General features: G+C 56.0%; 10 protein-coding genes across 10 annotated transcripts; 1 reads left to right on the forward strand and 9 right to left on the reverse strand.

Moving 5' to 3' along the window:
- Positions 1-127: 127 nt before the first annotated feature.
- On the reverse strand, positions 128-1,496 carry IWZ02DRAFT_514363 (uncharacterized protein; the record flags this gene model as incomplete). The annotated part of the gene is made up of 2 exons (XM_066770610.1): positions 128-1,351; positions 1,412-1,496. 2 exons carry the CDS (start codon positions 1,494-1,496, stop codon positions 411-413), a joined length of 1,026 nt encoding a protein of 341 aa, XP_066625220.1. The 3' UTR covers positions 128-410.
- An 803-nt stretch (positions 1,497-2,299) lies between these two features.
- On the reverse strand, positions 2,300-3,392 carry IWZ02DRAFT_514365 (uncharacterized protein; the record flags this gene model as incomplete). The annotated part of the gene is made up of 4 exons (XM_066770611.1): positions 2,300-2,596; positions 2,654-2,971; positions 3,027-3,269; positions 3,336-3,392. 4 exons carry the CDS (start codon positions 3,390-3,392, stop codon positions 2,300-2,302), a joined length of 915 nt encoding a protein of 304 aa, XP_066625221.1.
- A 520-nt stretch (positions 3,393-3,912) lies between these two features.
- Positions 3,913-5,250, reverse strand: IWZ02DRAFT_430759 (uncharacterized protein; the record flags this gene model as incomplete). Its single annotated transcript, XM_066766102.1, has 2 exons — positions 3,913-5,085; positions 5,137-5,250. 2 exons carry the CDS (start codon positions 5,248-5,250, stop codon positions 3,913-3,915), a joined length of 1,287 nt encoding a protein of 428 aa, XP_066625222.1.
- Positions 5,251-5,958: 708 nt separating this feature from the next.
- Positions 5,959-7,256, reverse strand: IWZ02DRAFT_497239 (uncharacterized protein; the record flags this gene model as incomplete). Its single annotated transcript, XM_066770186.1, has 1 exon — positions 5,959-7,256. The coding sequence occupies one exon, from the start codon at positions 7,254-7,256 to the stop codon at positions 6,084-6,086; it is 1,173 nt and encodes a 390-aa protein (XP_066625223.1). The 3' UTR covers positions 5,959-6,083.
- A 653-nt stretch (positions 7,257-7,909) lies between these two features.
- On the reverse strand, positions 7,910-10,268 carry IWZ02DRAFT_497240 (uncharacterized protein). The gene is made up of 2 exons (XM_066770187.1): positions 9,538-10,268; positions 7,910-9,485 (listed from the first exon to the last, which is right to left on the reverse strand). Exons 1-2 carry the CDS (start codon positions 10,063-10,065, stop codon positions 8,160-8,162), a joined length of 1,854 nt encoding a protein of 617 aa, XP_066625224.1. The 5' UTR covers positions 10,066-10,268; the 3' UTR covers positions 7,910-8,159.
- Positions 10,269-11,131: 863 nt separating this feature from the next.
- IWZ02DRAFT_479802 (uncharacterized protein) lies at positions 11,132-13,740 on the reverse strand. Its single transcript, XM_066769099.1, has 2 exons — positions 13,174-13,740; positions 11,132-13,120 (listed from the first exon to the last, which is right to left on the reverse strand). Exons 1-2 carry the CDS (start codon positions 13,530-13,532, stop codon positions 11,578-11,580), a joined length of 1,902 nt encoding a protein of 633 aa, XP_066625225.1. The 5' UTR covers positions 13,533-13,740; the 3' UTR covers positions 11,132-11,577.
- Positions 13,741-13,759: 19 nt separating this feature from the next.
- Positions 13,760-15,548, forward strand: IWZ02DRAFT_179996 (uncharacterized protein). Its single transcript, XM_066762281.1, has one exon. The coding sequence runs from the start codon at positions 13,989-13,991 to the stop codon at positions 15,381-15,383; it is 1,395 nt and encodes a 464-aa protein (XP_066625226.1). The 5' UTR covers positions 13,760-13,988; the 3' UTR covers positions 15,384-15,548.
- A 1,428-nt stretch (positions 15,549-16,976) lies between these two features.
- Positions 16,977-18,225, reverse strand: IWZ02DRAFT_468043 (uncharacterized protein; the record flags this gene model as incomplete). The annotated part of the gene is made up of 2 exons (XM_066768601.1): positions 16,977-18,031; positions 18,204-18,225. The coding sequence occupies 2 exons, from the start codon at positions 18,223-18,225 to the stop codon at positions 16,977-16,979; spliced, it is 1,077 nt and encodes a 358-aa protein (XP_066625227.1).
- Positions 18,226-18,822: 597 nt separating this feature from the next.
- On the reverse strand, positions 18,823-21,887 carry IWZ02DRAFT_373221 (uncharacterized protein; the record flags this gene model as incomplete). Its single annotated transcript, XM_066764689.1, has 2 exons — positions 18,823-21,512; positions 21,587-21,887. The coding sequence occupies 2 exons, from the start codon at positions 21,885-21,887 to the stop codon at positions 18,823-18,825; spliced, it is 2,991 nt and encodes a 996-aa protein (XP_066625228.1).
- A 1,242-nt stretch (positions 21,888-23,129) lies between these two features.
- On the reverse strand, positions 23,130-26,078 carry IWZ02DRAFT_514385 (uncharacterized protein; the record flags this gene model as incomplete). The annotated part of the gene is made up of 3 exons (XM_066770612.1): positions 23,130-25,300; positions 25,349-25,888; positions 25,975-26,078. The coding sequence occupies 3 exons, from the start codon at positions 26,076-26,078 to the stop codon at positions 23,563-23,565; spliced, it is 2,382 nt and encodes a 793-aa protein (XP_066625229.1). The 3' UTR covers positions 23,130-23,562.
- Between the last annotated feature and the right edge of the window lie 648 nt (positions 26,079-26,726).

Genomic DNA, 26,726 nt, shown 5'->3' on the forward strand with positions numbered 1-26,726 from the left:
AGCCATGGAGTACCAGGGTGAGGATGAGGAGTTGTTGCGAAGGGGGACTGGTCAGGGTCACTGGTCAGCTTTTTTCACAGCAGATTAAGGCAATCACCTTGGAGAAATCATGATGAGGTGGACCATGTGCTCATTCACTTCTGTCTAGTCTACGCCGTGTCTCTCTTGACACACCAGAAGCCCCTTCATGAACATTGCCGAACCTGTTCTTTTAAAAGCACCAGGCAACCCAATCACTTTGCCTTTATTCACAAAACAGAAGCCTTTCCCAACTTGGCCACTTCCAGCTTGATTCAAGGCCTGGTGGCCGACGCATGAAGAGAAACCCGGCGGAAGCAGCCGGGAAACACTTCAAAATCGGCTCCAAAAACTTCAAAAACAGCTTCCAATGAGTCGAATGCCCTCAACCATCACTGATCTTGCTGTCCGGGCGCGCTCCGAGGATGTCGAGGGTTGTGGGGGAACTCAACACCGTGGACTTTGCGCCCGTGCTTCAACAAGCCGTGGTTCCGCGTGTAGGTCTTGTCGCAGTACGGGCATGCGAAGGTCCTTCCAGAGTGCACGTCTTTTTCGTGGCGAACTCTGGAGGCTGCCGACTTCAAAACCTTGCCGCATTGGCTGCAGGCGAAAGACTGGTCGGCACTCTGGTCAGCGGTAGCGTTGGATTGCTGGTTGGCGAGTAGAAAGGCAGTGTTGTGGGTGTTCTGGGCCACTGCCGTGTTCCCGGTCTGGTTGGCGCTCGAGTTTGCCTGGTAGTAGGCGTGCTGGTAAGGATTCGGGTTTACGTTCTGAGCCGTCCAATTTGTCGACGTCAACAGGGTATATTGTTGATGCGCTAGAGGCAGTACAGTTCCAGGTGGCTGCTGCTGGGAGTTTTGCAAGCCGACATGGTGATAAGGGTTCGTGGAGACCGCAGACCGCTCCTGAGAGTTGACCGGCTGTTGGGGGGGCTGGCGGGCCGTCGAGAGAGTAGGCTTTGCTCGCGCTGAGGCGATCTCCTCTCGCGTAACAGCGACGAACCTGGCCGGAATCGTCCGCGCGTCCTCCTCGAAAAAGTGCTCGATGGGAAATGTTGCGAATTCGGCATCCAGAGCGTCGAGATCCGGAGTTTCGTCTGGCAGAGACCATTCGAGTTCCACAGGCGCAGGCTTCTGGTATCCCAAGTCTGTCGCCATCAGGTACTTGTGGTCCTCTAGTTCTCGGCGCCAACGGGATCCAGGAATGTCAAAGGTCTCCTCGTTGATGGTGCAGTGATCTGGGAGGTCGGCGGCGTTGACCTCATGCCTGACCTGACTGCTTCCATTGAGATCCGCCATGATGTTCCCCCAATCGTAGTCCTCGATGTTATCGGCTGTCTGATATCAGCTTTTGCGCTCTTCAAGCTTGTCTGGAGTTGAGCTGAAGGACTTACAGAGCTCCTCCTCCTCCAACTGGATGCGCTTCGTCGCGCGACCAAAGGCAAGCTCAGCAGAAGTCGCAGATCTTTTGAAAGGCATTTCTGAATGAAGCAAGTACACGTATTGAAGTAGTAAAAGACTGGTGTAAAAGGCTTAGAGTGCGGTAAAAGCGATGGTGCAGGCGTTGTGTTGGAAGGTCGAGGTCGAGGACGTGGTGGTGACAGAACCGAGTAAACATCAAGTGGATTTGGCACCACCGCACCCGATATACAGACTGTGCGCACAATTAATCCGGACTGCCCACCAAGGCGCTGATTACATTCGACTCCAGTAGTGTTAAATCGTGCAGTGTAATTTGACCTATGCCCAGCGCGTCGACACGCCCTTGAACTCCAAGACTTTCTGTTTTAAATGAACACCAGCGTGATAGTCGCAATATGACCAATCATGCAGATTCAAAATCAATTCCGCAAGTCTATCCGTTCTTCTACCTCATTTAAGAACTCATGGGACACACTTTAGTCTGAGATGTAGAATCAAAAAGAAGCTTTGGTAAAAGCGAAATGCAATTGAAGTAGGTCTATGTGCGAATGACCTGCGCCGATGCTTCCTCCCTCAGCTGCAACGATGGTTGCCCGAAAGCAGTCTTCTTGCTGCTATCCCAGCTGCTGGTAAGGCAATGTATGCTGCTCATACGGCGAATAGTAATGCCCATGCGACGCCTTGTGATCCTGATTCGACAGCGAATGGAGAAGATGTCCGTAAGCCTGACTGTAAATCTGGTTGCGCTGCCGAGTCTGCTGTTGGTCATCCTGCTGCCCGATCAAGCTCTCCTCTTGCTCCTCGTGCTCTTCGTCATGAGCAGGTTCGAGGGGCGTGGCGACTTCATCAGTCGTATCTCTTCAGCGCCTCGGCATGTGCGGCAGCTTGACGCTATGATTTCTGCGCGCGTAGGCCAGCAAGGAGTCATTGCGGACGAACCCCTTGTTGCAGAGCGGACAGCTGAGTTGACGTCTTTCCTCATGGGCGTTGCGTTTGTGCCGTGTCACGGACTGTTTTGCCGTGAACTCTGCGCCGCATTGGTCGCATATGAAAGGCGGGCCCAAATTGGCGCTGTATTCCCGGCTGGACTGGCTCCTCGAAGTCTCGGGAGAAGGCGTTGGGTCTTCGATTGTCTGCGGAGAAGGCTGGGGCTCGTGCTAAGTGATCTCGGATTGCAATGGAAGAAGAGATTTGTCTAGAGCAGAAAGGTATACGAATTGAGCCGGCTTGACGAGAGGTGCGCGAGGCGGCTGAAGGTGTGGCTCCAGCAGCTGGGCTCGCTGCTCGGAGGTCTGGTTGTACTCAGGACGACGACGTTCGTTGTGAGAATCCTCAGTATACGGCCCTTGTGTGAGACCGTTGAATGTCGTAGAAATTGGCTGAGCTTGTTTCTCCGGAAGTCCGTCGTAAACCGGTAGCGCGAGGGGAACTCCAGTCTCAGGTCCAGCGAGATAACTTGGCCGCAAGACCGCCAGTAGGTTCAGCTCAGGCTCAATATCTCGATATCCTCCCTCTGGAATGGCAAAAACTCCCTAATCGAGGTTGGTTGGCTCAAGTCTTTCTCCAAAACTCCACATTGAGTAATACCTCGTCACCAAAATTGTAGAATTGTGCCTCATAAGAGAACCTAGCAACCAAACGGATCTTTGGATTGTCGAACTCTGGTGTGAGTGACAAGTCCTTATTGACTTGCGTAGCGACGTTTACTTCCTTAAATTTCCTCTGCCCATTGTTGCCCGAAGTGCGCAGGAACGTTTTGAGGAAGTCCTGCTCATCGTCGTCCAGAGCTGAGTGACCGGACCCCAGATCATTGGTCAGAGTCTGATTGAGCTGTCTGCTAGGACGTGCGGTAAGTCAGGAAAGAGTCGCGTCGTCAAGGGTGTCCTCAAATCTGACGCATTTCCAGGGGAGACCACAGGACAGGTCTGAATCAGCGGATCTCTTGGGAGCCATGACGATGATATGAGAGGGTACTATTTGAGAAGGAGGTATATCGTCAGAAACAAGGTTTATTGGAAAGCGTAGAGACGGAGGTGAAAAATTGAGGTCGAAGATGTGGTTGGTGGTGGGATGAGTAAACAACGACCATGCCCACGCATATACAGACAGAGACTCCGGCGGCAACCATAATTAATCCGTGCCAACCACTGAAGTGAAGTGAAGTAAGTTGAACCTTTGAAGGGTCTTTCGCTTGTCAAAATTGACACTGAAGCGTTGAACATTTTCTGGCAGAATGGAAAAAAAGAAAGAAAAAGGAGAACAACTCTGGATGTCTGTCTCGACATCACTGACTACCGCTACCCTTGATTCGTGACTTCCGACCCTCGTAGACTTGAACTACTGTAAAAAAGGCCAATTGTAACAAAACAACAAGATGGTTTTCGCTTTTGAGAAGGCGTTTTGCGCTGAGTCGACTCCAATTTGTGCTGACTTTTACTTCCTCGATTATGCTCCACGCTTGCTGTCACCACCGCTATTCCTTCTCGGGCGTGGAGGGCGTGGAGGGCGTAGGGGGCGTGGCAGAAGCACGCCTGTTCAATCCCTGGGTATCACGCTGCTTATGAGGCAACTCAACACCATGACACTTGCGCGCGTGCACCAACAAGCTATCGTTGCGCTTGAACGTCAATTTGCAGTGAGGACAGCTGATTTGGCAGTCCGTGTGTTCGGCCTTTTCATGGCGGCGCACTGATTTTGCCAGCTTGAAGCGCTTGTCGCAGTGGTTGCAGCGGAATGGCTTTTCGTCTTCGATGTGCTTCATGTTGATGTCTTTGGATTCTGGCGTGTAGCGAGGCTCGGCTGGATCTTCGATTTTCGCGGAAGCCATGTTGCGATACTTCTTCCTCGGAGGGGCCATGACATCGTTGCTGTCTCCTTGGACTGTTGGCGGCTGGAGAGACTCGGATAGTTCATCAAGTGCTGTAACAACTGGCTGGTTCTGCTTGTCGTCGCAGTAGAAGACGATGTCGGCTTCTTGGTCGGCCTGGAAGTGAACTTGCGAAGCCGGAGGCACCATGGAGCAGCTGTCCTCTTCTGGAAGTGTCCACCCCTCCACACAATGGAGCAGGCCGTACTGCGCCAGGAAATTTGACAGGGTCTGCCTATCGCCAGGTAGAGAGTCAAAATCGAAGGCGCTAATGACTTGACATTCCAACTTGCTGAGCATTAGAGAGCATCCATTTGTGGTTGGTGCCGCAGCTGCCATGGTTTCACCCACTGTGGGCTGGTAGAAGCAGAGATCGCATCCTTCTTCCTCGTGCTTGAACAACTCTGCTTCAATTAGGACAGAATCCGAATCAAGGCCCTCTGCGGCACGAAACTCGCGGGACACTCTTTCAAGATTATCATTGTCCATTGCGCTGCTTGTCGTGGCGAAGTTACCGGGAGTATGGGCAGCGAGAGATTCTGGCTGATGCTCCAAACAAGCATTGACATTGAGGAATTCAGAATGAGCGGCCTGGGGTGGCGTGGCGTCGTAAGTATCATGGTGAACGTGCTTGTTGACGAGCTCATTACTGTCGGACTTGATGAGCGATTCGAGAAGCTCAAAGTCAATCTCGCCGTGAGACGCGGGAAGGCTGATGAAATCATGGCTATTGTGATTCTCAAAGTGGAGTGCTGAAACAGCGTCGACATCAATGGTTTCCTAGACTACGTCAGTGTTCAGAAATTCATCGAAGGTAGCAGAGTCGCTTACAGTCGGCGGCAAAGACGTCAGGCGGTCCGAGGTGACTGGGTCTTCTACAGTTTTGGGGCGCTTTGGCTGAGGGCAATCAGATTCTTGACCTTCCAGTGATCTTTTGGGAGCCATTGCGTGTCGATTCGCTTGAGAAATTGGCGGGACGAAAGAGGTGGTCTGGTTTGGACTTGGGACGTCGGTGTTGACTTGGGACTTCGATGTTGACAACGTCGTTGCAGGAGTAAACAGACAGGCGGGTCATGCGAATTGAGTCAGCCCGGGTCACAAACTGAACTGAAGTAATTGCGAGAGGGGACTTTTGACTTACGCATTAACGCTCCGCAGAGCCGGGCAATTTGTTTTGGTGGCCAAGTTCGAGTCCCGTCCACCGCGGACTTCCATTACCGTCTGTCTGCCCCCCCCCCCCCCCCCCCCCCCCCCAAGAGTGAAGTGAATATCTGGTCTTTTTGCGATGATTGGATCGGCACTTCGCCTAGACAATTGGAAGACGGTCAGCTTAGAAGTGAACCCGAAACCAACCCCTTTGAGACGTCAACGCTCACAAAACCACCAACAAATGGCACACTTCCAACGGCATGCGCCGGATTATGAGCAGAGATTGATTCGACTTGCAGTCTATCTACTACTAACACTCTTCAAGTGCAAAAGACTTGTTCCTCCATACTGGTCCAAAGCAAAAGCAAATTCAGGGGTATCATCATGCAGAGTAAACAAAACCCCAAACGCCTCCCGATCAATCTCAGTGTCTTTCCTAGGCGCCGCAGAGCGAGTATTGATTACTTGAGTAGGCGGGACGTCCAAGAGAGGAGTGTTGTTGTTGTCGGTGCGAAGTTTGACGGGATTGTGGTCGAAGTCTTCACCCTCAAGTCCTACAAACATTAGTGAATATTCCTTTCACAGAAGTTTTGCAAAAATCTGAGTACTTACCAAGACGGCGTAGCGCTTCATCGCCGAGTTTTGCGCCTCTTGCAAGGGTTCTCCTCGTCCTCCTCGTCCCTCTGCTGGCGTGACGCATTCTCCTCCTGCTCTTGTTGGCCCTGCTGCTGATTTTGCCCGTGCTGCTGACCCTGATCGTCTTGCGACTGCTGCCGCTGACCAAGATCCGTGGCTGATTCCGAGAGCTCAGGCTGCCGCTGGACTTCCGGATGCTCAACGCCGTGGGTCATTACCATGTGTATCTTGAAGGCATCCGTGCGCCGAAAAAACTTCTTGCAGATGGGGCACTCAAATGAACGCGGATTAGTGTGGTTTTCGCGCTCATGCCGTCTCTTATGCTCCAGATTCCTGAAGCGTTTGCCGCAGAAGTCGCAAGCGTGGGGCTTTTCAGCAGCAGGTTGTCCGGCGTCGTCTGGGTGGACAGCACGCTCGTGGCGCTCCTTGTGCCTGAGCTCCTTGAACCGCTTGTCGCAGTGTGAGCAGGAGAAGGGCCTCTCGTCGGCTGGGTTGCTGGCTTCAGGCTGGGATCGGTGCAGGAGGATTTCGTCCGGGTGGCATAAGCGTTCATGGCGGCGCTTGGAGTATATAGCTGTATACCGCTTGCTGCAAAATTCGCAGCCATACGGCTTTTCGTTGTCCAGATCGAAGTTGGGCTCGGCCCTGCGATCGGACTGGTGCTGGGAGACGGCTGGCGGAGCGGAGATGGCAGTGTTCGACGGAGGCGATTCGGAATGGGGATCAGGGGTCTTCTCGGTGGCGGTTTGCTCAGCAGGGGAGTGCTCGACAGCAGCACGCTCACTGGTTTTGGAAGCTCCGTGGATATACCCGAGCTCAGCCTCAAGCAGCTCCCGAAGACGACCATAGTCAAAGTCATCAGATGAGTCGGGAGCATTCGAGCTTGTGTTTGCTGGAGCGTGAGAAGGAGGCGAGCTCGCAGAGGCCGGAACGTAGTAGGCGCTCGAGCTCGCGTGGGCTTGAGCGTGAGCTGCAGCTGAGCTCGTGTAGACTGGAGCGTACGGAGCATTCGAGCTATCGTACCAGGTCGGGACGAAAGAAGCAGTCATACACGGGTGGGTTGTAGAATAGGGAGCCTCCTGAGTCATCTCCTCACTGCCGTTTTGCACAGTGATCTGGTGCTTGGCAGCTTCGGAGCTCGTACGGGGGACTTGGGAAGGAGACATCGTGAAGGAGAATGTATCTGAAGATGTGGTGGTAATTGAGGTATACGAGAAGATGTAGTAGTGGTGGACGTGTGGATATACTCGACGATGTAAAGGTGGTGGTGTTGTCGATGTAGCCGAAGACGCGATGGTGGTGGTAAAGTAGAGAAAGACCATCGCGGGCCTCAAATACTCCCAACCTTTGTGTTAGCGCGGCTAACCGACTTTACCACCTTTACCCATCCTGAGACTGCAAGTGCGCCGGGGCAATTTTGATTTACAAACCGAAGTTAACACAAATGTGTGTCAAGGGCGTTGCCAACTAAACGTGCGAGTTCGAAACCCGTGCACGGCATTTTGTAAATTTTGATACAGACAGCAAGAGGGTGTTGATGTAGCCATAATTGAGGTCTGCGAAGTGTTAAAGTCTTGACGGGCTGCTGGAGTGGGATAAGGGGGGATTTTATAGTAGACCAGGAGACCTGCCAGCAAAGACCATTCGTTTGTGGAAGCCATCAGACATCACTTCGCTCTTTGTCTTCAAAAATGACGATTGTTGGCTTCCCCAATCAATTGGATCAATTGGATGGCCAAAGCAGTGCACAAAACACCTGAAAGCGAGTTGACGACAGAAACATTTGGGGAGAGAATCGCAAGTGAGCATTTTGTCATTTGGGGACTTTTTCCCGTGAAATCAAGGGCTACTTACAACCATCAATCTTAGTTTCTCCTCATATGACCTCAGAATGCATTGAATATGCGAAAGAAAAGGACCACCAAATCCGACCTTTCGCCCCCTGACACCAATGCATCGAATATGCAAAAGCAAAAGACCACCAACTCCCATTTCTCGTCCCCTGATGAAAAGAGGCAACCCAAAATCGCACCAATCTACTCCTCCCCCTCCCCCTTCTTCTGACCCTTCTACTTACAAAGCTCCCTATCCGACAATCCCTCCCTCACAGCCTTCCACCTCTCCAACGCCGGCCTATCAAAACTGTCCGCCAAAACCGGCGCGGGTCCGCCCACTCTCCTGAGCACCTCTTCCCAGTCATCCGGGAAGAGCCACTCGTGCACAGCACGCGTCTTCACGGCGTACTCGACGCAACGCGTCAGGTCGAGCGCGTCGGGCCCTATCGGATGCCAGCCCGGCCGCACGCCGTCGGCCAGCTTCCACATGGGGAGGCTAGTCTTGCCGGGCGCGAAGCCGTCCGTGGCGAGCGAGACCTGCGGCAAGTGGTTGACTTTGCGGTGCAGCTTGACGCGCCACTGGCTGGCGATTTTGGGCCCTCGTTGCGCGGCAGCAGCAGCAGCAGCAGCTTTCCCTCCATCTCCTCCCGAAGTGCGAACGTAGTCCAATCCAGCAATGGGCACAGTGCCGTAGTCGTGCGGCACGCGCGCCAGCTCTTGGGCGCTCACCTCGCGGAACCACGGGTATTTGGCCTTGCCGATGGTCGTGATGGACTTGCCGATGCTGTTCTTGAGCTGCCGTCGCCCGCGCGTCACAGTGATGTAGTCGGCCATGGTCGAGTCGCCCCATCCCTCGTCGACGAGCCGCATGCAAATGTCTGGGTGCGACCACGCGTGCTTGGGCAGGTACGTCAGGATCTCAATTGCTGTGAGGTTGCAAAAGCGTGGCGGGAGCGAGGTTGAGGGGTGCGGCGCGTCGTAGGTCGCGCCGTCGTAGCGGCCGCCTCCTGTTCGTGTGCCCGGGCCGGCAGCGGTGAGGGTCGTTGGATTTGTGATTTTAGATTTGCTTGCGGTAGCGGCGGTTGACGGCTTGCTGCGTCTTCTGGACCGCGTTTTTTCAGGCTTGTGATTTGCTGCGGGTTGTTGTTGGACGGGGCTAAGGCTTCTAGGGGAGAACCCGCTCTCTACAGGGCGAGACAGGTTGACCTGTCTAGACGGTCCCGCAATGTTGGTCTTGTCTTCAAATAGCGCTGTTGTGTCTTGGTCCATGTTGTCAAAACCGAAAAAAGCCTGTTCAGAGTCCAGCAAAAACTGATGAAGGTCTGCAAACGAATCCGGCGTGCTCGTTTGAAACTGATGCTGGGTCTGTTCGGAGGGTTCTTCCATCATCTGTAGATCCGATCTCGTCCTGTCGCAAGGTCCTGGCGTGAAAGGTGGTGTCAAGCACATCGACTGCGGCATGACGGATGAATCAGTCCTAGTTCGCTTGTTTCGTTCCGGTTCTTTGCCACTGTTTGACTGTCCAGTCCGTTGCCTTTTCCGCGGAATAGTTGAAGTTGTCTGTGCTGGTCAGTATTTGTGCAAGCCCAAGTGGAATTAGCTTTGCTCCTACCTGGAGGTCTTCTGCGTCACTTTGCTGAAAATTTGTGGTTTCGGAGACTGTGTGTGCTGGTCGGGGGTAGTCAGGCGAGGAGGAAGTCCCGTTGTTCAAGCAGTGTGCTGGCGATGAGGTGCTGGGAGTGGACTGGAAGTAGGGTTCGATGGGATCGGACATGTCGATTTGTTGCTGATGTGGAAAATCCGGATGGTCCACTGTGGAAGGTAGAAATTGACAAGGAACCGAAGGATACACTTCCTCTGGATACTGATACTCCAAGCTACTGGGTTGAAGGTCTTCATGGCTGCTTTCCTCGGCAAGTTGACCATGATTCGACGTGTCGATCCTTTCATGGGGCATGGCTGTCCAACGAGACCACACCAAGTTGTCGTCGACCAACTCAGAGTACGGGAAACATTCGACTCCATTGCGGAAGCAGACGCTGCAGGGAATCTGGCCATCGCAGACCGAGTTCGTCGCTTCGCAAGCAAGGCAGCGTAGAATAACAATCTTGTACTTGTACTCCTCGCAGGAGTGGAACATAATGTCAGGTCGCCCAGGCGTCTCCACGTACAGACAGGGTCCGTGGCAGAACGAGTCACAGCACCCTGGGCGTGATCCATCGGCCAGCAGTCCCCATCTCTGATGATTGTTGAAAAAGAAGAGGTCATCATCTTGCCAAATCGCCTCGCATCTTTTTTGCTGAAGGACAGCGAAGCCGGTGATCCGCGCATCCGGCGAGAAATTGTAAGACTGGCCGAGTGAAGGGTAAGGAGAATACTGCATGCTGGTTGGGTACTTTGGAATGGAAAAGGCGCATGGGCTGGGGGAAGATGGGGGCCGGAGTTTGGTGGGCAATCAACAACTGGCCCCCTGATGCGAGTGTCGATGAGGATGAAAGAAGCACTTTGAGACAGCAATCAACAGGGAGCGAATTTTAACACCTGAAGATCTGCATAGAAATCTGCAGATCCAGGCAGTCACTTCCATGGTTAGAGCAGCGGAGAGGGTTGGAGGTACTTGTATCTTGAGGTGAGTACCGAGCCAAGTGAAAGATGGACAAGCCGTTGCGTGGACAAGCCAGCTTGAGGTATGGAAAAGCCGTAGAAAGAGCCCATTCAAGTACAAGCCAACCAAAACTGTTGTATGAATCAGTTACTGCTTTGGACTTTTGATGGGGACTCTGAAGGTAGAATCTGGTGGAACAACGGCAAACCCACCGTAGTTCGAGTGGTAGCAGCTAGAAATTTGGATCCACATCGTGACCGTGACTCTCGCTCCATCTCCACAAGAGGTGCGTTGTCGACATTCAAGAGGCGCGCTTTCGCATAGAGAGGCGATTCCAGTAAGAACCAAAAACTCTTGCAGTTACACCAATGTCGAGCGCCTATGAAAGTAGATGGTCCCGGATCTTGCAAAGGTTCCAGTACTACTACTGTAGTCTTGCAAGCCGCCAGCATTGATCGTGTTCTTGGCCAAAAGCGTGGGCTTCTTACCTGCCAATCCCAGAAGTCCCCTATCCTCGAACGAAAAGCAACGTTTTCAGCCAAGTCTTCAGCGCGAACGACTGTCCCGCTTTCCGGCGATGCCATTTTTCGAGTAAACATTTTCTCAGGAGCCTCGCACAGTGCAGCATCTCAAGATGTTAGCAAATAGAGATTATATCGGATTTGGAAATGACTACTGGTACAAGTAAACTGCATCCGCTACAACGAGAACAATCAATACAAGCCAGGGAAACGCACTGGCACAGAAAAAAGACGGTTGCAGGGCAAGGCGACAAACGGAGCGAAAGACTCAAAAAAGGAGAGGAGTGGGAGAAAAGACGCCAAAGTATATCCCCAAATGGTATCATTCGAATGAAGCGCCACGCTTTGGCAACACACACGCAAGCCTATTTTTGGGGGATCATGCAGTAGCCGCAAGAGACGGCCGTCGTTACATTCGCAAAACGAGGTCGGCTGGAGAAAAGATCTTGTGGGCAAGAACTCTGGGCGGTCCCAGTACTCCGTTATTCGTGCCGGGACAACCGGTGGTCTGTACATCTCGATCTTATCAGAGCATTACTCTTGTCTTGTAGTCTCTGTATGCTCTCCTGAGCGAAACTGCAACAGCACCAACCATGAGGACGGCGTTGAAACCGGCCATCAAAAAGAACGCAGCGCCCTTGTCAAGCTCGTCGAACATGACACCGCCAAGCTTCGTGAGGAGCAGGATGCCCGCGCCACCAGCTAAGCTGTAAACCCCAGCGATGCTGCCTTTGAGATGGGCTCGCGAGGAAGGCAGAGACGACGCAGGTAGCCGCCGGAAGTGAGAGGGCAAAAGAGGGTCAGACTCTGCGTCGGCATTTCCTTGGTAGTGGCTCGCATGCCCGTCACTTATGTCAGAGTGAGAGCTTCTGTGCGAAAGGGTGTGGCCGCCACTGTGAGGCTGTACCTGAGGCGACATGATAGGCGTAGCCTCCGGATCGAGCACGTGGCGTGGAATGGCGTGTGGTCTTGAGCTGCGATACAGCCCGGCGTGTGCGGCGTGACCCTGCAGTCGCTCGTCCTCTTCAGCGGCATTGATGTCTGCCTCGTCTCCTTGAATACCGCGACCAAGCAGGCCGAGACTGCATACGATTGCTCCGATTTGACTAATGCCGAGCAGCGCTGCTATGAAAAAGACACCGTAGCTGCCATCTTCCGACTTAGGGTCAGGGCTCTTTAGCAGGCCAAAGGCAATATGCCCAGCGATGCCCGCAACAGAGGCAAGGATGATGGGTTGATTGTATTTTTTGTACTGTCCACACAGATATCCGAAAATGGGGGCGGATATCAGAGCGACGAGTTGGGAAGTACCCGTGATCATGGCGGCCAGGACGTAGGCACGACGGCAGGCCTGCTTGATTTCCTCGGTACTCTTGTTGTCCCCGGGCTCGCAGTAGCCATGCGAGATGAAGTAGGCGTTCGCAAACAGCGGAATGAAAAGAGAAACGGCCACCGATGACGCGCGTGCGACGAAGCCTCCGAGATAGCCCAGACCAACATTGACATCCCGGAATCCCAGGGCGAGTGCCTCGAAGAGAAGATGGAGGTAAGACAGACGAGGCCTGCTGTCATCGGTAAGCTCGCCAAACTTTTCCCCGGAGACGGAGAAGAGATTCTTCCAGCCCTTGTTCTCTTCACCCGGCAATTTCTGCAGCCCGAAGGAACATGCAAGGGCAACGACGATCGCAATGCTTCCGACAATGTAGTACGAATCGGCAATGGCCTCGCTGGGGGCAACGCCACTCTTCTGGAAGCGCGCGGGCAGCGGCAAGAAGATGCCGAGCGCGAGCAATGCGCCCAAGCCAGTGAACATGCCGACAAGACCGGCCAGGTTGGATGTGGATTTGGCTAAAGGGTCTGGCGTCACTGGGCGGACACGGTGGGAGGAGAACTGGCGAGCGCCAGATGGAGTCGTGAGTCGGTCGGGAGTGATAGTAATGTCGGATGAGGTTGAAGGAGACATGGTGTGCGAATTGCCAGATGTGTCTCTTCTTGGTGCTTCAGACTCGATGATTGATGGAGGTGGAGAGTACGTCATGGTCGGTAGCACAGCTGTGACCATTGTGGTGCTGTGGCGCAAAGCTGTTAGCGGGCTGCGACAAAAGCAAAGGAGAAGACATACGTTGCTGCGGCGCCTAAGCTGAAGAGCAGGCGACCGAGAAGCAGTTGCGGATAAACATTGGTGGCCTGCACGAAGAGAAAGAGGCTCAGTGCGACAATGGCATAGCCCATGACGGCGACCTTGGCCACGCCGATTCGGTCGCTGGCAAGGCCCCACAGCGGGCATGCGACGAGAGCGACGAGCTCGTCGACGAAGCCCAGGGTGCCGACGGCATCGCCGACGTTGTCTTCCTTGCCGATGCGCTCGGTGATGACGAAGGATACGGTGCTGTTGAGGAAGACGAGGAAGGAAATGCTGAAGAGGGCGATGCCAAAGAGGTAGGTTGCGATTTGGGAACGGTTTGCAGTGAAGGCGAACATGGCGGGTCAGGGAGAAGGCAGGAACATGCTTCGGATGGCAGTCGAGGCGAGGGCGCGGTGGAATGTAATGTAGGCCTGTCTGGTGGATGGGGTTGACGGGAACAGTGCGTCAGACCGGACTGAGCTGGGGAGATACTGTATGTGCGTAGATGGTGGCCGCGGCTTGGAGCGTGCGGCCCGCAGAACGGGCGGCGGAGATCGTGGAGCCCTGACCCCAGCGATCGGTGCTTTAGCCTTGCACTGCCTCTATACATATACAACATCGACATGCCATGTCCACTCTGTGTCTGCATCCGGTCGTTACCCAGATGGACCCCTTTTTTGCCCTGCATCATGTCTGGCCCACTAGCTACTCGCAGTCTGCCCTTGGTGGCGAAGGCACGACTGGCCCAACCCAAGTCTGGCCCTCGTCGTCCTCTCCTGTACAACCTCTGTCTATGCAATCCTCATTGAACAATGCCACCGCTCGAGATCGCCATCGTCGGCTGTGGTCCTGTTGGCTGCATGCTGGCCAGGCTGCTTCTTTTGCAAGAGCAATCTCAAATCCACGTCACCGTCTTCGAGGCCGAGACCTCTCTCGACTTCCGCGCACAGGGCGGGACCCTTGATCTTCACCCAAAAGAAGGAATCGCTGCCCTCGAGGCCGGTCACCTCTTTGATCAATTTGTCAAGTTTGCCAGATACGACGGCGAGGCCATTCGCATCACAGACAAGCATCTCAACAACTTCATCAGCCGCCCTCCAAGCACAAACGAGGGCGATTCTCGCGGAGCTCCAGAGATCGATCGTTCTGACCTTCGCCGCATCCTCACAGAGTCTGTCCCCGCCGACGTCATTCGTTGGGGATGGCGACTTCTCAGGGTCGAGCTGGACACCCCCGGGACCGGCACGCACAGACTCCATTTTGACCGTGGTAGAGTCCTGTCCGGATATCATCTCATCATCGGCGCCGACGGAGCCTGGAGTCGCGTCCGAGAAGCATTGGCACCCTTCTCGTCAAAAGAGAAGAATGGCACCGAAGTTAGCAAGCCGCAGTACGTTGGCTTGGCAGGTTTTCGGTTCTCCATTCCAGACGCTGCAAAGACCGCTCCAGGCAATTACAAGCTTGTAAATCGGGGCTCCGTTTTCTCATTCTCAGACGGCAGAGGAATTACTGGCCAGCAAATGGGCGACGGCAGCATCTGGGTCTCGGCCTTGGGAATCAGAAGCGAAGGCTGGATCAGGGAGCAAGAGATCAAGCAGCAACAGCTCAACGGCGATCAACATGCTCAAGATCGGCACCACGTGGGGGCATGGTACAAGGAGGCACTCCTCTCAGACTATCGCGACTGGCATCCAGAGCTGCGGGCGTTTATCGAACGAGGAGACGAGTCCGCCAGCTTCTTGCCACTCTACAGTCTCCCTGAGGGCTTCTCCTGGCGCAGCAAGCCGGGCATCACAGCCATAGGCGACGCTGCACACCTCATGGTGCCTCATGCAGGGCAAGGCGTTAACATTGGTCTTCGGGACGCATTGGAGCTATCGCAGGCCATTCTCAGCGCCCTTGCTACCCACGAGCGTCAAGGCGCCGCCGAGGCCGCCGCCGACAAGCTGCTGTGCGAGACCCTGTCCCGCAAAATCGCTGCGTTCGAATCGGACATGTTCAGACGCTCGCACGCAGCGCAGGCCGCCTCGAACGGCATGATGGAAGCCATGCTTTTCACCCCCGGGGCGCCGCGGTCCTCGATTCACACGTACTGCGGCTGGATGGCAAAACAAAATCTCAGCCCGCGGCTCTATCCGTTCGTTTTGGTCGCGGTGTACGTCTACTTTGCGGTTTGGCGGCTGTGGGATGGCGCGTTTGGTGCCTGACCTGACAATCGAACAACCTGCGACGGAGACACCCGACGGCGGTGACGAAAGGGGTGGGGCGACGTGACGATGATCCGTATAACCGCAGTTTCCAATTGATTATCATTCTCGCGGCATAGACTACCTAGCAAGAGCACATTATTCTGTACCACATCACATAGCCGTCGAATTTGTTTTCCAGACCTCATACGTACGTAGTCATATAGACATCCGATGTCCGCCAGCACGTCGAACGGCGCTTTGCATCACTCTGCGCTCCAACGATTTTCCCACGCACCTTCGATGCCTCCATTCGAGGCCCTTTGATCAGCAACTGAGTGAGCCGACCACCACATGCTTCATCACATTTCTTCCCACACAGAGAACCCGACGTACCTAACGCCACAGCTCGAACATTCATTCAGAGAGCCTTTTCGGAAACTCCGACAGCTGCTTTGTTTGCTGCTGCTGCCGCTGCTGCTGGTCGCCCCGGGCGGTCCCGTCCTAACCAAGCGGCCGGCCCCACATCCCGTCCCAGCCTAGCGCCTTCCCAAAGCGTGTCGACCACTTCCTTCCTCATTATGAATACGGACTATTCGAGGCAAAAGAAAGAAGAAGAAGAAGAAGAAAAAAAAGGAAAGAGATGTGTTACAGCTCACCAACTTGCAGCTGCGCCTTGTCTGAGCGGAAAGACGGAGAATTGATTAGACAAGAGCAAGCAAGCAAGCAAGCAACGAATGTGGGGAGCTGATTGACTGACTGAGTCGTGAGCAAAAGCCGGTCGGACGGTCGGTTTTGATTATTCGATGGAGCGCGTTCTGGATCAGCTTTGATGCTGGGGGATGGATTAGTCAAGATGACTAAATGAGTGTTTCGCTACTGCGGAGGATGAGTGCAGCTGGCTTGCTGTTGATGTGCGGAAAAAATGTTGCCCAATGTTGTGCGAGGGAGGGCTTCTTCACGAAGACATGTTTGGATTGGATTTGTCGTTGGGGCTTTGGAGCTTTTTCGTTGTTTGTATGGTACAGTATGTACACTGCTCTTGTCTACGGACCCTTTCCTGAACGCGAAGAGCATCAATCTTGACAATCATCTTTTCCTCCATGGTCAGACTACCCAGCTTGCCGCTGAAGGCGCGCTTGCTGTCTACTTATCCGTTGAAATGAGCAGAGTACACTCAGGCAACAACAGCATAAAGCTCGATTGATTATGATGCTCTGCTGACATGATCCCATACGTGCGATGCCAGGGGCCTTTGGCAAGACATCGAAATGTCGGCTCAGATGCTCCCAGATGGTGGATGTCGCAGTACTGGACGAAGTATGGGATATCGAGATGGTGTGTAATCGTCTATTCGTTGTTCAGGGCCAGCGAGCTCAAGGTAGGTTCCGCCTGGACACGGCGGCCACTGGTGGTGCCTGAGAGGTTCATGCTGGGTGCTTAGGTCATGAAGAGGATCGAAGTACCTATAGGCCTCTGTTCTTGCGGTTGCCACTAGGCTCTCGGTTGTGGATCGGGGAAAAGGTCCTCCTGCGAGCTCATGGCTTTACAGACCATACCATGGTAGAGTTCGACGAGTATCGACGAAATTTCTGCTGCAGCATCGACACAAGCTCACCTGCTAGACTCATCAAAGCCAGGCAGATCCTGCAAGCCGCCAACATCGCGGACAAAGTTTTCAAAATCGATGCCATTCGCCTCAAACAGCTCCTTCGCCTGGTCGGCGGCGGCCTGTTGGCGCTGGGGCGTGAAGCCGCCGGGCTGGCTGCTCTCGAACTGGACGATTTCGATCCAGCGAAAGAAGAGGGATTCCTTGCCCAGGGCGTCGAGGCGCTCCTTGAAGGCGACGATTTTCCTGCGAACGGCATCTTCTCTGTTGTCGGTGGTCTTCTCGTCCAGCTTGTGCACCTCCCATACGCACCAGCCCACCTCGTCGTTGGCGTACACCCACACGCTCTTGCGGAACCGCGCCTCGTCATCGACTTGCTTCGTATCCAGCAGCCGCGTCGCGCGCACCATGGCGCCGTACTCCAGGTCCCAGCTGTCACTTATCATGACGTATCCCGTCTTCTCCTGCACAAAGCGCGGGTCAATGGCAGGCAGAATGCGTGTCCTAAACAGCGGGCTGTCCTCGCTCTCGAAGGCGTCGGCCTCGTCGCCCAGCAGCTCGGTCCTGCCCCAGCCGCGGCTCGCGCGCACGTAGACCTCGCGCTCGCGGAACCCCGTCTTGAAGCGCCACGACGCCGCGCTCTCCAGCTCGCCCGGCGCCAAGAAGAACGTCAGCGGCCAGTTGCCCACCCCGACCACCAGCGCGTAGTCGAACAGGAACATGGCCGCCCGCTTGGCCGCGATCGACGCCAGCTCCCCCCACGTCTTGGTGTCGCGCGTCACGCTCGCCGCCGTCTCGTTGCCCAGCGCTGCCAGCAGCATCTCCCAGTACGTCGGCGCCGCCGCGTAGGCCCGCCACGCGATGACGGCCACGAGCAAAACGTTGAGGACGGCTGGGATGGCGAAGACTTGCTTTTTGAATGACGTGGGGAACGTGTCGATGTGGGCAATGTAGATTTTGGACGGATCGAGTGTTTCGACGAAAGGATCGAGCGAGGGTGTAATGGGCGAGAAGGGCGGCGGTGCGGCGGCTGGTTTCGATGGTTGTTGCGCCGCTGCTCCTTTGGAGCTCGATTTGGCGGCTTTGCGAGCCATCTGCAGGCAATTGATAGCAGGTGGCCGTTGGGGTGGAATAGGTAGGATTTGGTGGAGGGGCGCCACATCAGGGAGCTTGGGAGAGCTAGGGTTAGCTGCCCTGAAATTCATTCCAATTCGGACTTAAGATTGGATTACTCCGCACCGCCTTCAGGGGCATGCCAGCTGTCATGGCGCGACGCGCCAGGTCACTACGCGCAGACAAATAAATGTTGTGGCAACAGGCATCATGGTCTCTTTGTTGTTGTTGTTGTTGTATGATAATTGCAATCACCCATCTCATCCCCATCCCCTCGCTTGACTCCAGATATCGCCCGACAAGGCGAACCGATACCCCGAGCAGAGTGCTCCACTCGACTCGTGCTTGCTGTTAAACACCTCCAAACCAGAAAAGTAGAAAAGGAAAAGAGTTAAAGGGAAAAAAGAGAAACCCGTACAATGAACTTCCCATGTCCTCTTTGACCCCCGCTTGAATGAGAGGAAAAGGTTCCCGCACCAACAAAGAGGACGAATGAAAAGAGAATGAACAGCAGAGATAATAACCTTTTGAGAGCCGAGTTGTGGTAATACAAAACCTCCCGCCGTGACCATGCGTGTTGCCATTTCAAACCTCGCAACCTAATTCCACTGTTGGTGCGCAACTTTAGCCCTTTGCAAACCGATGACCCATTTCCCGCAGTGTCGCAAGCCAGTCCAGTTGTCCACACTTGCCATGAGTGAGAGCTTTTTGAACCGGTTGATCCATGAACGCCGTCGATTAATGACCACCGTAGTTGCCGCCCCAGCCGCCTCCACGACCGTAGTTTCCGTAGCTGCCGAAACCGGCTCCGTAGCCTCCATATCCGCCGCCGTGGCTCTGACCTGCCTGGTGGCCGCCAAGTCCGCCCAATCCGTAGCCTGATCCGGGGTATCCAAAGCCCTGGTGGGATTGGGGAGGAGGAAGGCCAGACTGAGCACTCTGGCCGACCGAGTTGGTTGCAGAGCCAGGACGACCTGGCTGTCCCAGCGCTGAAGGACTAGGGCCAGAGCCGGACTTGTCGCCAAAGGGCTTCAAAGAATCCTCGTTCGCGCCCTGAGAGGCAGTCACCTGCTGACCGTAGGGCTGAGCTTGGCCGGGGAACATTCCCTGGCTTCGTCCAAACACATCAGGCATTCCACCAAACGCACCACTGCTGGCAGTGTGCTGCTGCGTCTGCGTGGGCTGGGTAGAACTGGCGCGGTAGTCGCCAAGGCCGCCACCAAGGGCACTTTCGCGGCCATGCATCGTCGAAGCGCCGAATCCGCCAACGTTTGCGGGCGAGGATGCGTGCGCGTCGTAGGTAGTCTGGGGAGACATTCCGTAGCCGTGGTGAGGCTGGCCGTACATGCCTTTTCCAAAGGGAGCACCGTAGCCCTGCTGGCCATAGCCGCCACTGTACTGGTTTATGTAGGCGCTGTAGTAAGGGCTGCTGTAGTAAGGGTTTCCGTAGGGGAATGCTCCGTGGCCCGCCTGGCCGTGGGGTTGGTGCATATGCTGAGATTGAGCTGCAGGATGATGCTGAGCAGCAATCGAAGGAGCGGGGGTGTTCTGACCGCTGTTTTGCGCGTCTCCATAGCGGGTCTGTGTCTGTTGCGTTGTGTTAGAAGGTACTAGATTTGTGATAGATGACAATGGTCTCAGTGAAGGCCTCGGACGCCGTCTGCCGGAGTTCGCATGGCCTCCGCGGGACCATGGACCATCTCTACTCTCTTCCGAGGAAAGATGGCGGCGAGGGGCGACCAGAGTTGGTTCATAGACCCAAGTCCTCTTTGATGGGAATGTGCCTACCTGCTGGGGTTGGGTGGTGGGAAATGCGGACTCAGCAGTCTGTCCAAACGCTGCAGGCTTTGGCTGAGAGTCCACGTCCTGCTGGGCTGCACCGGCCTGCTGTCCGTATGCGGAGCCGTAGTAGTTCTGGTATGCGTTGCGCTGGTTCTCGGAAGTGTAGTATGACGAATAGTCATTCGGGGCGGTGGAGAGGCCACCAAGAGTAGAAGGAGCCTGTGAGTGTTGGAGGCCCTGGGAGTGGCTCGGGAAGCTATCGTATTGGGTGGGCTGGGAGACGGGAGCCGCAAAGGGATCGTAAGGCTTCTGGGCGGCGGGCTCCGTGGGGATGTTCTGGCCGAATCTGCCGAATTGGTTGAATTGTTGTGCCGTCTGGTTGGTAATGGCAGGCGACTGCTGCTGGGGAATCGGCTGGTGCTGAGCAACAGGAGGGAGACCCGGAGCGGGCTTGGGCGTTGGAACAGACTCCTGAACTTGAGGCTCGTTGTGGACAGGCGGGCGGGGCGCCGGAGGAAGGGAGGCCTTGGGCTGCTGAGTGGGAGAGTGCTGAGGCGGCTGGGCGCGCGTCTCTGCCTCTTCGCGGTCCTCATCGACATCCAACGAAGCATCTCCATTCAATCCCATGCTTCCAAATTGCACGGCAGCACGGTCAACAGCATGGTTGCCCGGCATAACGACGGCCTCTTGCTGTTCCATGACCTTTCTCTGGTAGCTGCCAGTACGGGGCGTAGCAGCAGTGGCCTTTTGCGCGGTGGTAGCAAATCCTCCCAGGCCTGGGCGCGCCGCCGGAGTGGTGCGCTGAGACACGGGCAGAGGGGTTGCGACGCCAATCGTACTCGCACCGCTCGCAATCGTGCTGGCAGCCGTGCCAGTTGGTGGAGGCTCCGCAACATTCGGCAGGTTTTCAAGATTCTCTTCGGTGAGCTCATCCTTGGAGGGAGCCAGCTGGGCAGGTGTGGCTTCCTGCACTTCAGGCACCGCCTTGGGTGGCTCAGGAGCGGCCGCTTGAGGCTCCGAGGCGGGCGCTTCGTCAGCAGTCGGCGGGATGGGTAGTTCCTCAGACTGCACAGCGGCTTCGATTTGCTTGTTTGTCTCGACATCCGCAGGCGGCGCGGGCGGGGCGGGTTCCGGTGGAGGAGCTGCAGCAGCCGGCTTAGGGGGTGCGGGTGCAGGCTTGGGCTTCGCAAACATGCTGGCCCAGGTCTTCTTGGGAGCCTCTGTAATGATGCTGCTCTTTACTGCGTCGGAGGCGGGCGCCGGCGTCGCCTCCGTTGTGCCCGTCTTGTCCCAATTGTTCTCTCCATTGCCCGAGTTGGCTTGCGCAGGAGTGTCCCAAGCTCCGGCAGTAGAGGTGTCCAGCTGCTTGTTGTCCCAGGCGTCAGATTCAGTGGTGGGAACAGACACGGCTCCCCCAGCGCGGGCGCCGTTCGCGGCATGCGCTCCACCACGACCACCGCGGAATCCACCTCGTCCTCGCTCGGTACCACGGCCACGTCCGCCGCGTGTGCCCTCGAAGCGGCCCCGTCCACGAGTGGCACCAGATGTCGCCGCGGCCGAATCAGTGTGGGATGGAGCGGTCTCCTTGACCTTGGAGCGGGATCTGTCGTTCTTCTTAGGAACTTCAGCAAACTGGGACACTTGGCCTAGTTGACGTCAAAGGGTTAGCAGATGGGGCAGTCGAGACGGCAGGGGGGGGCGGGGAAAAGACGACACACACCCTCGAGGATCTTTTCGCTTGCGACGTTGAGATCACCGTCGCTCTCTTGCAAAGCCAGAAGCAGGTCGAGGTCGGTCCAGTCAGGGAACGTCTCCTTAATGGTCGCCAATTGCGTGGCGTACTGCTGCTTCATTTGACCAAGCTCGCCCTCTTCGGTCGACGCGTCGATTGAGGAAGCGCTTTTGTGAGAGCCATTGACTTGTTTGTGCGTCCTGGGACCACGGGAGCTGTAGCCGCCCCGGCCACCGCGAGCTGAGCTTCGGCCGCGTGGAGCGGCCGACCGTGACTGTACGTCGGACATGTCTGTAGGGGAGAGGGTTTGAGTCTGCAGTCGAGGCAGAGGAGGAGAGGGCAAGTGGAGGTCGATGGTGCAGAGTCGGGGCGGTGTTAGGTTGACGCGAAGGCGACGGGAAGACGACGAGCAAGGTGTGTGCCGCCGGGCTGCTGGCCGGCCAAGAGCAGACCTGAGAAGGTTACGGGCGCTGCGGGTCACTGGTCGCACGCGTACGTCCACGGCGGGCGGGCGGCGGCGAGGATCAGAGCGGAAGGATTTGTAGACGACGGCCTGCAGGCCAAGCAAGAGAGGTATGGGGAGCTGCTGGCGATGCAGAGATTCGAGTTTGCTGAAGCTGGCCAAGATGGTCGCGCGGAGAGAGAGAAGGCTCACCAACTTTGTGTCGACCCGCACCAAACGGGCTTAGCGGCGGCGAGCGGAAGCTGCTTCTGTCCCCACCACCTGCAGTCGACCTCCACTTCACCCACGGTAGGAGAGGCCTCATTCATGATGGCCATTCTACCTTCCTCTCCTCTCCCGCCGTCTCCGCTCTGGGCATCGCTCCGCTCCCACCGCTCCCACCGCAAACAGCCACAACCCCCATTCCTGGCCTGTCTGTCCCTGTTCCGCACAACCACCCCGATCGACCCCCCTCCGCCGTGACCCAAGACCGTGAGAGGGACCGGTCATCCCCAATCCCCTCTGCAGCATGCCCAATGTCGTCGTCGCCGGCCTTGGACTTGAGGGGTCTGGCTGGATGCTGGGCTCGTCGCCTCTCACTTTCATAGCAGACCGAGCTAATGCACCCATGCTCTTCTCCCTCTCTCTTCTGTCCACAGCCCAATCCGTGCTAGACTGCAAGGAGAGGAAACGCGTCTGTCCTCATGCGCCCGCGTTACCTAACCATTTGCCCTATCTACCGCTCCCAGCCAGCTGGCTACGTATGCATTGGCTGCGAGGGCATTTATGTACCCATTCATTGCACGTCCTCGATGCGGCCAGCCACCTGGACTACTCGGATCAACAAGAATGAAGCGGTCAGGCGTGACTTGTGCATGCAATTCGCCCTCTCTGCTCGCGCCATGCACATGGTTGACAGCTGGCCACCTTCCTTGCGCCATCAACCTTTCAACACCTGTGAAATTTGCCCGTCGATCACTGTCCTGCATCCTACCTGTCTTTAACTAGCCGACATGCTACCTATCTCGACGCCAACACCTGCCGTGGGTTGCAACGGCGGGCCATGTTTCTCCCCAAACCCCGCCGTTGCTTCAACAAACAAATGCTCGCCACAGGCCGCCGGGGCACGTAATGAAAAATACGAGAGCAAAGGACAAAAGCGCAGGGTAAATCAAGGACCATCGGAGCTCCAACTCGTGGAGACCGTATTCGGCGAGTGCCATGGCGTTTGGCACCAAGCCTTAAGTTGTCGCGTCGACGGACAGCTGTCAATTTACAAAGTTTACTACGACTAGGTACGGACTGGCTAAATAAGAACCTACACATGCGTAGGGGTATCTCGCAACGAATGAATCAGCAAAAATCAAAAAACCACTTTCGCAATCACAACCCGCCCAAGAGGCATTTCACCCTCCTCGTCCCAATAAGACCAACACGTGATAGCGCCACCTCACTTCAGCCATCCATCCATCCATCCGCCCACCCATCCACTATCCACCCACCCATCCACTATCCACGCCCATCAAAAGAAATCCCCCAGCTCAAGCGGAACGATTCGCCTCCTCGGCCTGTGCCACCGGCCGCCCGCGTCCTCGGCGCCCATGCCCGCACATTCGACGCCGTCAGCGTCCGAGCCGGCCCACGTCCTGACGGTGCGGCGCATGCGCACGCCGAGCAGGTCCGACGCGCGCACGACGGCCTCGTCGCTGCCGGGCACGTCGGGCTCGAGCCAGTATTCGACGCGCGACCCGGGCGAGCCCATGGACCCGCTGAAGACGTAGCGCGAGTGCACGACGCCCTCTTCCTCGATGACGACTTGCATGTGCGGCTTGTTGTTGGTCATGGCCGTGCTGAGGTGGTGGTGGTTGCGGTTATGTTTGTAGCTGTGGTTGGGGTTGTGGGTCGAGGCAATGGTGCCAATGACGCTGCTGCCGATGCTGGATAGGCTGGACCCGCGGCTGCGCGTGCCAGCCGTGTCGGCGTTCGAGGCGGCGCCGGAATCAGAGAGCGACGAAAAGGACAGCAAGGCGGCGCCGTCGATGCGAGACTGCGCCGCCTGGCGCGCGGCCGGAAGAGTGCGCGTCGACGGCTTGATAGGGGGCACCTCGTCAACCGTCTCAAGCATCGACGAGACAGGATACAGCGTCGCCGATGTGAGAAAGTAGTCCTCGTCCAGCTTCGAGTCGTGCTCGGCGGCGACGTCTTGTTCCTTGAGCAGCTGCGCGTCGCTCGCGTGCTTGATATTGGAGACGGGCCTGCACACGTCCTGCAGGTGCCCGCCATGGTCGGCCGGCGCTCGAAGCCTGCGTAATAGCGGGAACGTGCCTTCGGCGATGGAGATGGCGAGTTCTTCGGTGGCTGCCCCGGGCATGAGAATGTCCCAGTGCAGATACCGGAGGGATGGAGAACTAAAGACTGGCCGGTAAACGGGAGTAAAGGGGGCGATGCCGGGGGAGCCTTCCTGTACAATTGTGAAGCGGGTGAGAGAGGTGCAGTGTTCAAAGAAAGAGGTGACTATTAAAAGATCGATAATCTCGAGGTCAACGAGAGATAGGGCGGCAAGTCCTTTGGCAGCAGGAGAGCGGGAAAAGCGCATGAGGCCCTTGTCCGTGACGCCATCCAGGGCATCAAGACGGAGCCGCTTGAGGGGTGGAATCGCTGCCAGAGTGCGGTCGTTGAAGTCAGTGGTGGAGAAATTAGAGAGGTGGAGGTCCTCGAGGTGCTGGAGCTTGCGGAAGGTGGCTACGAATGATCGGAAATCCATAATCCCCGTCCCCTCGCCATGCAGGAAAAGCGTCTTGAGATTGGAATAGTTCTCGTGATGGTGCAGGAAAAGCTCCGTCGGGCCTGGATACAACTGCAGCGCTGCCACACCCGAGCTCTTGTCCAGTGAGATGGGCTGGTGGTTGATCGGCTGCGAAATCAGCCACGCGCGTTCCTTAAGGTGTAGTCTGGTTGAAAGAGCATGGTTTAGGCGATCAAACTCGTGTCGGTAAATCCAGTGAAATCCGGTCAGCTTCTCAAGGTTGGGGCAGGCCATGACGATAGAAGCCAGGTCGTTGATAATTTCTTGGGCCTCGTTGTAGTTTGCTTCGGCAAAGGCTTGCTGCAGTTCGTAGGCCTTGATTTCGCGCACCATGTTGCCATACGCAGACTTTTCTCGCAGAATCTTTCGAAGTGCCTTTATACGGGTTGGCTTGGTTGGCGCAACTTTCCCCATCTCTTCTTTGTCCGGAGCTGGCACCCATAGGGTTCCGTACCTGAAGTTGTTAGTTTCTAAACACATATTAGACTGAGAATTCGCGTACATGTGCGCTCTTGCTGCCTTTTCCCATACCCGACTGCTTAAGGATAGACTGTACAGGTCTCGCAAGTAGCACGCCGTGCAGCTGTTCGCGCCCTTGCCAAAATGCAAAACTTCCAACTGCCGCATGATGCAGGCATAAATCTCCTTGGAAAGCCGGCGGAAAATGGGAGGCTGAGCGACGCTCGCAACCTTAGACGATGCAATGGACAAGTCGGATCTGGCTGATTGGGGTCGACTGGACTGAGTTGCCTCTGACGACGTCTTCTGCATCCTCATGCTCAAAGACCGTTCCACGTGCTGGCGACTCAGGACGCTCCGCGCAGTCGAGCTTCCAGACCCTTGACGCGACAGCGAAGAGTCCCTCAGCCAGAAATGCGGTCCTCTCGAAAAGGGCCTGCTGAGCGACGCCGTGCGCGAGTGAGATTGCCTCTGCGAATTGGAGCGCCAGCGCGGCACGTCGACGGGCGGTGCAGCTTCACCCCCCTCGTCCTCCTCGGGTATCAATCCTGGCCTGTGTTTGCCCTCGAAGCTGAACCTGGGCCTTGACTCGTGCTGTCAGTAAAGAAGTACGCGGGTAGGGCAGGCACAGACTGAGATCGACGTCGGTGTGGGACCAGCTGCACGTACATGTACTCAACGACCGGGTCGGGACGATGCATCACCAGATCCGGCATGTTGCTTATCAGGTCGTTCATGAAGACCGAGTCGTTCATGGTTAGAAATTGCGCCATAGTCGGGGATGCGAGCAGTCGCTCTGCCCGCTACAGGATCCGCGGTGCAGCAGAAAGCAGGTGTTGGAAGGGAAGGAATGTTGTGAGTCGGCAGCACCATGCGCCATGCGCCATGCCAACGGGTGGGAAAATGGTCCGAATCAGGGCCACGGGCATCTGGGGCTCACCTGTGCTAAGAATGGCGGATTTGCGTCTCTTCTTCATCTCGAGCTACCGTAGCGTCGTCTTGATCTAGGTACGCTACGCCATTCCGGACCGCACGAACGGGTCCAAAACAAGCCTTCGGACTCAATCTTAGCGGAAATCTTCCCGTGTCTCTTCAGGCCGCATCCAAGACCCCTTTCGGTCCTTTTGGCCCAGGGGCGCGAAGAGCCCACGGCACTTTTCATCAGTTCCGCCACCTCCGAGGTAAGGATCTCTCACCTATGTAGTAGATGAAGAAGAGTCAGGTCACCCACTTCGCCGTTTCGCCCGCTTCATGAAGAACCTCGACATCTGACAGGCAGACCGGGAAATCGGAAAAGGGGAGGAATCGCCTGTCAAGCCTCCCCTAGCTGTTAACCAGTTACTGCTAGGCACAGAAGCGCGTAGCCATATCTTTCCGCGACCATTGCCCCCCTTTGCCGCGGTTCGCCCCACCTACCGTCC

Source organism: Phyllosticta citriasiana (assembly GCF_038021145.1).
Source record: "Phyllosticta citriasiana strain CBS 120426 chromosome Unknown IWZ02scaffold_3, whole genome shotgun sequence".
In the NCBI taxonomy this organism is placed as follows: Eukaryota; Fungi; Ascomycota; class Dothideomycetes; order Botryosphaeriales; family Phyllostictaceae; genus Phyllosticta; species Phyllosticta citriasiana.